General features: G+C 39.7%; 2 protein-coding genes across 2 annotated transcripts; one reads left to right on the top strand and one right to left on the bottom strand.

The window, feature by feature from the left end:
* Window positions 1–1,612: 1,612 nt before the first annotated feature.
* LOC137913916 (aspartate beta-hydroxylase domain-containing protein 2-like) lies at window positions 1,613–4,453 on the top strand. The gene is made up of 5 exons (XM_068757536.1): window positions 1,613–2,065; window positions 2,243–2,449; window positions 3,418–3,625; window positions 3,954–4,067; window positions 4,344–4,453. The coding sequence occupies exons 1-5, from the start codon at window positions 1,613–1,615 to the stop codon at window positions 4,451–4,453; spliced, it is 1,092 nt and encodes a 363-aa protein (XP_068613637.1).
* Window positions 4,454–7,144: 2,691 nt separating this feature from the next.
* On the bottom strand, window positions 7,145–9,109 carry LOC137913910 (calcium-binding protein 5-like). Its single transcript, XM_068757531.1, has 6 exons — window positions 9,059–9,109; window positions 8,344–8,374; window positions 8,092–8,235; window positions 7,831–7,940; window positions 7,540–7,687; window positions 7,145–7,173 (listed from the first exon to the last, which is right to left on the bottom strand). Exons 1-6 carry the CDS (start codon window positions 9,107–9,109, stop codon window positions 7,145–7,147), a joined length of 513 nt encoding a protein of 170 aa, XP_068613632.1.
* Between the last annotated feature and the right edge of the window lie 512 nt (window positions 9,110–9,621).

The following is a 9,621-nucleotide window of genomic DNA, read 5'->3' as shown; positions in this document are numbered from 1 at the left end:
ATTCCGGCTTTTCCCTACAAATCTGAAACGAGCCTGGAAAATGCGCTGTTCCAAAATGCATCAAATGAGCTTGCCCTTGCCGCAGGTGGACTCTAAACCTAATTACGCAGATAGCTGTTAATAGCAATGTCAATAGCGACGCGTCCAAAAGCTCCTCTTTTGGTTTTTCGAGGCGTTTCCTCGCTGACATTTCCAGCCTGGCGTGCGCAAAGCGATAAGGAGACAGCGGCACCCGCACCTCCCGCAGCACCCGCACCTCCCGCGGCCCTCTTTGTGCAGAGGACGATTTTCGGCACCAGCCATCACTTACCTTAAGCCCGACTGGCGCTTTGAAAGGTGTCTGCCGCTTACCTTTATCGCTCTGCGCTGTTTCAGCCCGTATCCCTGTTGCGCGTTGGGGATGTATGCCTGCCTTTAGCTGTTTTTTGTTCGTGTTGTTGACGCAGTCGGCTGTAATGTGAGGGTATTTGTGTTGAAGCGTCAGGTGCGCCCTAGCGGTTGCGCGCGCAACTGCAGCGGCGCGCCGCGAGAGCGATCCACATTTTTTGTCCGTGGGCGCTTGAGGAGCTGTCCACTCCACGCCAGCACGGGGTGCAAGAAGAAGCGCGTCCGAAACGACGCTGCTTGCTACATCAAAGGTAATCGCAGAGATCTGAGATGAAGCACGAAGTGCGCGTTACCTCAGCTAAAGGCCTGCATGTTCCATAATATATGCATGGTGACCATTTTTTGTGTGTGCCGTTGTTTCTCGTAATGGTGGGGTGGACCAGCTGAGCTGGTTAGCGCATTGATTCCCAAAACGTGCTGGAGCTGAATATGCGCTGCCAGAGGGCAGTGACGTCATTTAGCGCGTATAAGTAACTCCCTTATGAAATGAATCCCGCTGGAAAAGGGAAATCAGGAAAGAATCCTCCTGCAAAGCTGAGGACAGGTGTGCAGGGATATATATAAAAAAAAAACACGCACACACTCATATACATTTAGAGAAATGCTTAAGCATCAGCATGTAAATAGGCAACAAAGTCAGGCTTTTGGCTAGACGTAAAAACAAAAGGAATATATATTGCACTCAAACATTTCCTGACTTATCAGCCATTAACAGCTAAGGTATATCATTTGTAAGAATGGTGCCTGCTGGGAAGTATTGTGCTGCAGCAAAAGCTATAGTTTGACCCCTCGCCCATGCAGCAAATAAGATCAGCACTGATCACAAAGGACCATGTCAGTGTCACAGGCGGATAAACCAAAAGGTCAGTGATGAATAGTGACCTATCCTAAATGCTGCACTAATTTCCTCCAAGTGTGACCCCTGAGGGCGATTAAGATTTAAAAGAAATTTAAAAAAATGAGTCCGGTTTTTTTGAAACTAGGGCAGCCTATACCAGTCTCATTTGTTGGTATAGTCTTTTCTGTGTCAGTTTAAACAAAGAAAGGAAAAATCCCAACAATCACAAACATCAAAATCAAGATGAACGTTTGAAAGTTTGTTTGGGCATAAAAAGGCCTAGAAATGTTTATTTTAACAAAATGCACTGAGATGATTTTACAGCATTTACAAAAATCTCTAAATCTGTTTCTTTCTTTTTTTAAGTTTTTCCCAAAAGTTGAAAAGATGCATTGGTCGATGGACACACTGCCCGTGCTTCCATATGTCGACCTGGGTGTCCAATCACTGAATGGCCTTCTTTGGACTCTACTGCTACTTTTTCTGTGGCACTGTTATCGGATGGGCTCCGACCTACAAATCCCCGGACATTCACACGCTGGAAAGCTCAAGTCAGGTTCGAGGCTGTCTCTGATGTCTCGTGGCGGCGGCAGTGCCAGAACAAAGAGCAGTGCCCGATCCAAGCAGTCAAGGAATGATCAAATTGCTCCTTTTATTTCCATGGAAAGGGAGGAGGATGAGGAGCAGGGACAGGGCTACCTCACCCCGGTGCCGAGTCGCACCTTGTTCCCAGTCCAGGCGTCTGCAGAAGCCAAGAAACTGTACCGAGCGCTGCAAGATTACGCCAAGCGCTACAGTTGGGTGGGCATGGGCCGCATTCATAAGGGCCTCCGTGAGCAGGTACGAGTTTATTGCCTGCAAGTGAAAAGCAGGTGGTTTGTTACTGGCAGAATTTAAGTGCGGTCTGTTCAAAGTACAAGCAAATCAAAAGTTTATGAATCATAATTACCTCCAAATGATGACGCTTAGAATCACTGTCATTAATCCATCTTTGCTTTCCTATCATTCTCACTGTAGGCCAGACTGAACGATCTCTCTGCTATACAGAAGCCTCACCTCTTTTTCCTGCCGGATGTCCCAAGTGTCCCTTTTTTCCCCCGTGATGCTCATCGACATGACATTGAAGTTTTGGAGGCCAACTATTCTAAAATCTTGGATGAATTCAAGGCGCTTTACCAACGAGGCATTGACTCAAAATTAGGCTGGACCTCTCTGGGACCAAAGGTACACAATACAGCATTTCAGAAAGAGGCAGGCCAATAAACATGATTCTGTTAAAATAAAAAATGAAAAATGCAGATGTGATATAAATGCAAAGCGTATAAAACTAGAAAAGCATTCAAGGAGCACAGACCTCCGCCAAGCAGCTCATTCCCCTCCTAATTAGATTTACATCATCCACGTGGTGATCTGGATCATCACCAAAAGGTTCTGAATTGTTCTTGGTATCTTTATGCACCAAACATGAAAAGTAAAAGTGAATGTGTATTTGTAAAAATGTTTTGAATCTGTAAATGGGGTTTTCAATATTTAAATAATAATATTTCTTCCTAAAGTCATTCTGGATCCGATCCAGATGAAATTTGGCGGTGAGATTCAAGATTCAAGATACTTTATTGTCATTATGCGAGCATAATAAAATCGTGAGAAGGCCCACGGCTTAAGGCACACATCATAACAAACTAAATTCTCTCTCTTAAGACTAAATTCTCTCTCCCCCACCCTACAGGACTGTGTCAAATTCCATAAACATCAGTCAATAATCAACCGAGATATTGAGGAACAAATGTTTAAGTCCCATTGACTGCAATGCTACCTAACATTTCAAACTGATCCATAATCCAGGATCTCTTCTGGATTATCACCGAAATGTAATCATCTGTTCCTGGTAACATTCCCAACATTTTCTGAACATTTCATCAAGATCTGTCCGGAACCTTTTGGGTTATCTTACTAACAGACGGATGGACAGACAGACAAACGCCAGCGATTACATAACCTCTGCCAAGGCGGAGGTAAATATTGATTTTTTTGCAAAGTGCTCTGTGAAAGACAAGGGTATGAAGTATTATTATGGTCTCCATTTTCTCCATCAGATGTATAGACACTGAAGGATAAGTTGAATAATGATTTGGTTTAATTCTAACGAGTGAGTCTGAGCCGTGTTAATTTAAGGTCATTGTCTCTTTTAGGGTCAGGTGGTCTTTCCTTTTTACAGCGCAGGTGTCTGTGTGTCAGGAAACTGCCGGTCCTGTCCCAGCACCTACCGCACACTCCTGTCTCTTCGTACATTTATAAGCAGCAACTCATTAGGATCTGCTGGATTTTGCCTGTTGGGACCAGGAGCGACTTTGGGGAGCTCATATGGACCCACCAATACACGCCTACGTTGTCATCTTGGTGAGTAGCAGCGACTCCCAGAGTAGGACACTGTGAGACAGGCGCTTTGCTACAAGACCTTTCAATACAAGTTATGAGATCAGACTTACTTACCTTAAAAACAACAACAACAACAACAACAACACCCCAATTAAATGCTCAACCATTACATAATGTGATATGTTTTATTTTAGGGTTTAAATGAATTTCCCCTTAGCCTATTTTGTATTTTCCATCTGCCAGTAATCCTCTCTGTTTTAAACACAGCCAGGGATGGAGTGTAAAACCAACTTAGCTAAGGGGAAACACATGATTGTATTTGCGTTTTTATTATCTGTCTCCTCCGTAGGTCTGCAGACTCCATCCTCGTGTGAACTGGTGGTCGGAGGGGAGCCCCAGTGCTGGTCAGAAGGACACTGTCTCCTTGTTGATGATTCTTTCCTTCATAGTGTCTCCCACAAGGGTTGGTGAATCTTTAACAATGTTAAAATATACTTTTTATTCGGAATTGTCTCTGTTCTGTGTAAGGAGAAAATGATTGCTTTTTATTTTCATTTTCAGAATTACACTTTATCATGAAATATGTTAAGAACAGGAATTTTAGTCAGCTTTTCTTTTCTTTTTTCATCTCCATCAGTCACTAAAGTCCCGTACAAGGAATAAAACTTCCCTGCAATGCATGATATTTTCTCAAGCGAGTCATGGGTATCTTAGTATTTGATTGTATCTGTTTCTGAAGGGGCTCAAGATGCTGGACCCCGAGTCATTTTCAGCGTGGACCTCTGGCATCCAAATGTGGCTGCAGCAGAAAGACAAGCTTTGGACTTCATGTTTAGTCCCGAACTCTGAGTTTGCTCCTATTAAACAACATTCAAGGACGCCTTGCCTTAGCCCTGATTGTCGTGGGTCATACAACTTATTCCAATCCATGAGTCACTGTGTGAATCAGATAGAGATGAGGCTGGACAAGGACATATGGGAGACAACTGAAAACTCCATATTTTGAAAGCACAATGAGAACAATCCTAAGAAGAACATAGCTTGGCTATTATTTTGACTTCATGTAATGCACTAGCGAATGCTACATGCGTGTGAAATCTGTCTGCCCTACTTACGGGGGTGAGTCAGCATGGTACATTATATTTTGAAATGTTGCTAGAATGCCTACAGTTCAACCAATAAACTGAACACATGAAAATCCATCCATCCATCTTCTTGGCCGCTTTTATCCATAATCGGGTCGTGCTGGAGCCTATCCCAGCTGTCTACGTGCGAGAGGCGGGACACACCCTGGACTAGCCGCCACTTCATCGGATGGCCACGCGTAGAGAGACAATCACTCACGCACGCACTCACACCAATGGGCAATTTAGCGCAACCAATTAAGCCACGCTGCATGTTCTTGGAGGTGGGAGGAACCTGGAGAAACTCTTGCAGACACAGGGAGAACATACAAACTCCTCACAGAAAGGCTGCAAGTCGGATTCAAACATGCAACCTTCTTGCGACACCACTGCGCCACTGTGCTGCCAAATACATATTTGTATTGGTTCTTTTTTTGCCCCCAAATGAATGTAAAACTTCTGAAAACCTTTTTTGTTTTTTCAGTTTTAATTGTCTTGCGATCCAAATAATAAATAAATAACAAACAATACCCATATAATAAAGGATAAAAATATGCGTATAGTTTATTGATATGTGTGTGAAGCAGAGCCGCTGTTTTTGTTGGGTTCTTCCTACTGATTCATTTGTTAAACAGTTATATGTTAATAATTGTATCAATTCTTTTTTTGGCTTTTGACACACTAAATTCACGTCTTTGTCCATTACGCTCCCTTTGAGCTGTTTCTGACTACGTTTTCAGTCACCAGATGAGAATTAGAGTGGTGATTTTTGTCTTATCTGCCATCTGTTCATCTAAGGGTCCCATGATGAGGATTAAAGAGACTGAACTAATCCACCCCCCGAGAGACAGATTATTCCTGAGATTGTTTATTTGTAGTTGTATGTATGTTGTTTCATGTTGTATGATTTGCTCAACACTTGCCATTTATTCAACGAGTTGTGTGGGATTGGATGGAGAGTTTACCATTGCAATCAAATACACAAGGGAATTACCTAAATATTGAGTGCTACTATTATATGTGTGCTTTAAACGATGACATCCCAATGGAGGAAAAAAATTGCAATGCTTTTAAATACACAAATACTTTTCCTTATTAATTTTCATCTTCTCTCTGACGGCCTTGACTTTACATTGTGGACTCTAAAGACAGCTTGAAGACAAAAATATCTATTGTCACAGTCAACAGTTCTCATTTTGGGCTCTATTACGCAACAGCATTAACGAGCTCAGAGGGATTATTTTCAATAAAAGATGCCAAAAATGGGCAAAGTGGTTGGAAAATAAATCTGTTATTATTATTACCGCTGGAAGCTTGCCATTCATGAATAATACCAGTCATTTGTGATGAGATTTATATTAATCTGATTGATATAGCTATAGAGTATTATACTAATACATGTAGGTACGTAATATTAATATACGGTAGGTAAATATTTGGCATAGACTGTAGCAATATGCATATCCAATTAATAGCAGATCAGATATTCACCATACATTTGAATTTAAAAAGCATTCTCATTAAATATAAATTCTGACACACCTGCCCAATCAACATAAATGTAAATATGCACAAGCAAAATCTTTATATTTGTACGAAGGAGACAGTGGAATCTGAATCTGCAGTTCTTGGAAGTGGGAACAATACTCAAACAATATAAAAAAAAGTATATTATGACTTCACAAACTGTGTGCATATTGCCTTTCTACAAGATTTTTTCTTATCCTGCCTGAACCACCTCTGCTGCATCAGCTGGAGGTGATCGGATTTTACATGCAATGCAAAAATATAGACAAATCCCAAAGATTTGAGAAATACCATGCATTTTTTTATTTTTCCTCCACATTTTATATTTGAGATGCAAGAATGCTCGTATACAAAGCTCAGGATTTAGAAGGCAAAACGCATCTTATCAAAAATTAAACAAGATGGTGGGGCAGCTGTTTGAGATGGCGACAATGGTAGAAGGAGAAGTGGCAGTCGGAGGCTCTCGGTCCAGCTGAGATAATTTTCTCCATGTGACACACTCTGGAGTTGGTTTTTATGGCGTTGTCATGGCTACAGTCAGATTAAAGGGCCGGATTGAAGATTCAGCCATGACTCCTGAGATTTCAGGAGTGAAGATTCTCAGACTGATTGATCACATACAATTGTATTGCAGTCACTCTACAGCAAATGAGGAGCTAAATTGTGATATCAAGTTACACGTTCAATATGTCAGTATATAAATCCTTGCTAGTCTAAAAAAAAGGGATCTTTCATTATGAGCACTAAGTCAGTGATCGCTGCAAAAGTTTCATAAAATGTATTTCTCTGTATTATTTAAACAATCCAACTACAACAAAGTAAACACAGGAAAGGAAGTAGGCAGTGATCTGTGTAGAATTCGATTAAAATTCTGTTCATTTCGTTGTCTTCATTTCTTTGACATCATTTTCACAAATTCTGCAAAAAGAAGGGACAGATTATTTATTAAATAAATTCAGAGGTCCTAAGCAAATTGAGAACAACAGCGCTGCTTATAGATTACGTTTAGGCAATATGTAAATTTGTCAAGTTTCTCACACACACATACAAACACAACACAGAAACACTCTGACATAAAATATGAATAAAATGTGAACACATTATTTCTACTCTGTGAATTTCTTTTTTCTTTTTTTACATGACAGACACTATGATGTCTTATAAAAGCAAAAGCAGAGCTTAAGCCATCAGTTAAATACAATGCAGTTCACCCGCAGCTCTCACACTGCAGTGAACTAACTAAACACAGACTTGGTTCTAACTAAGACTGAATTAAGCTCTTACCCTCAAAGTCGACGGTCCCATCGCCGTTGTCGTCCGCTTCTTTTACCACTGCTTCAATCTCTTTTTGACTGGTGTGCTCGCCCAATAACTTTTTCGTGGCATGTCTCAACTCTTCAGATGTGATGGCGCCATCACCGTCTATGTCAAACTGTCAGACCAGAGAAAAATAATAAACATTACAAAGTTTTAGGACATTTTGAATTCACTTTACGCTCACACCACAACACTGCATTTCATCTTTTACAGTGTTCATCAAATATTATACTTTTAGGTTTGGTTTGTTGTATTCACCTCTTTAAATGCATCCTTAAGTTCTTTCAAGCCAATCATCCCCGCAGTTTCAGCCAGAAGTTTTGGGGTCATTAGTGCCACGAAATCTTCAAAGTCCACCCGTCCACCCACTGAAATTAGACAAACAACTCTGAGCAAGCAGAAAAAAAAATTAATTATATTTTAGGGTAATAATTATTTTTTGTCATTATCATTGTTAGTAACAAATAATTAATGGTGTATGAAATATTTTTGCTGGTCTTTTGCATTTTTATTGCTCACAATTCATGTTGATGTTTTGACTCAGCTGTATGAGCTCCATTTCCGTTGGCATATATCCCATGGTCCTCATCAGGTTCCCCAAGTCTTTACAGGCTATGAAACCATCCTTGTCTTTATCAAACTCTACAAAAGCCTCACGCAGCTCTGGAGAACAAACGCACACAAATTGAGAAAGGAATATGATGAGAGAAAAAAAGAATACTGTATACTGTATTAGGCGGTAATATGAAGTATAATATGCACAGCATTTACCTTCAATTTCATCGCGTGTTAAAGTTCGTGTCTGCAAGTAATATGACATGACACAAACATGAATGCATTTTATATAGTGTTAATTAAAATGTGCAGCTTTGGTTGTATCCCTAGTTAATGATCTCATTTAAGCTCTATAAACTCCATATTTGAAAATAAAAATATTTGTTGCAGATCAAAACTTAATCGCTGCCAGTTAGAATTACTCCAAACAATGAAAACAATAAAGTCTGTTTTTTTATCAGAAATAACACCAGCACCTTCCACATTACGCTCTCACATAAATGACAAATTGGAATTATGAAATATAGCTATACTTCCAAACCAGTATGATTGTGGTAATTTGTTGTTTTTTAATCTGGTAAAATAATCAATACCAAATACAATTTCTGACTATCGGATGTTTCTTTTGGCTATCCTAACCACAGGATTCATCCATTTTTATATTACATCATAAAAATCTATGTGCTGTTTTGTATAAACAGACATTGATAGTATGTGAAAATAGCTATGTCATCTGTGGCGTCCTTGCTTTTTTTACTTGAAATCTTAGTGTATAATCTCAAAAAAAATAAAAATAACATATTGTTGCTTAAAAATAATATCAGATGAAAGAAACACAATTTTGATATGCTAATGCTAATTTCAAATCCACCAACCTAAGACAAAAATCTAACTAATTTACTTTGAAAACCATCAAAACATTTGGTCTTACTTGTCTCCTAGTTGCTCCTCTGAGAAAGATGCACGCTTTTTTAATACTCATTGTGACAGACAGACTTAGTTTTACTCAAAAAAAAAAAAAAATTCACTCAATATATGCTATTATATATTTTAGAGCAAGCCTGTGTTTCAGCTGTGATCAGTAGAGATCTGTGCGTACCAAAGAGGACGGATGAGTTCTCATATGGATTATCTCTGCAGCTTTGCTTCAGAAAAAGAAGACCAGCTTAGAGCTGTGGATATAGACATTTTTATAGGCACAGTCAAAAATAACTGCTATTTCAGATTGCTAACTCACCACATTTGAGTTTTCAGTCGCTGCTTTCATATTGCGTGATTTTACTGTATTTGTTTTGCTTTATATTGGCTTCTTCCATTCTGGTTTCGTAAAACGATTGCCTTCATAATTCTCTCGATTGTCACGAGAAGAAAGAAACCACAACTCAACAGATGGAAAGAGGGGAAAGGTCTACAATTAGAGTTATGAATTATGCACACTGAATGTTCAGTGCCCATAACAGATCATACATGATCCTGTTACATAATCCTTCATGC

The sequence above is a fragment of the Brachionichthys hirsutus genome, unplaced genomic scaffold (assembly GCF_040956055.1).
Source record: "Brachionichthys hirsutus isolate HB-005 unplaced genomic scaffold, CSIRO-AGI_Bhir_v1 contig_850, whole genome shotgun sequence".
NCBI classification, from domain to species: domain Eukaryota; kingdom Metazoa; phylum Chordata; class Actinopteri; order Lophiiformes; family Brachionichthyidae; genus Brachionichthys; species Brachionichthys hirsutus.
The sequence above is the reverse complement of the archived record's forward strand: the minus strand, read 5'-3'. Positions and strand labels throughout refer to the sequence as shown.

What these genes read in the sequence shown, in the direction of transcription:
- LOC137913916 (XM_068757536.1), top strand. Translation starts at nt 1,613, where the DNA reads ATGCATTGGTCGATGGACACACTGCCCGTGCTTCCATATGTCGACCTG. An exon ending in GGACCTCTCTGGGACCAAAG is followed by an intron (nt 2,450 to 3,417) that starts GTACACAATACA and finishes TGTCTCTTTTAG; the next exon opens with GGTCAGGTGGTCTTTCCTTT. An exon ending in TCATAGTGTCTCCCACAAGG is followed by an intron (nt 4,068 to 4,343) that starts GTTGGTGAATCT and finishes CTGTTTCTGAAG; the next exon opens with GGGCTCAAGATGCTGGACCC.
- LOC137913910 (XM_068757531.1), bottom strand. Translation starts at nt 9,109, where the DNA reads ATGAGTATTAAAAAAGCGTGCATCTTTCTCAGAGGAGCAACTAGGAGA. An exon ending in GAGGAGCAACTAGGAGACAA is followed by an intron (nt 8,375 to 9,058) that starts GTAAGACCAAAT and finishes TATTACTTGCAG; the next exon opens with ACACGAACTTTAACACGCGA. An exon ending in AACACGCGATGAAATTGAAG is followed by an intron (nt 8,236 to 8,343) that starts GTAAATGCTGTG and finishes TTTGTTCTCCAG; the next exon opens with AGCTGCGTGAGGCTTTTGTA.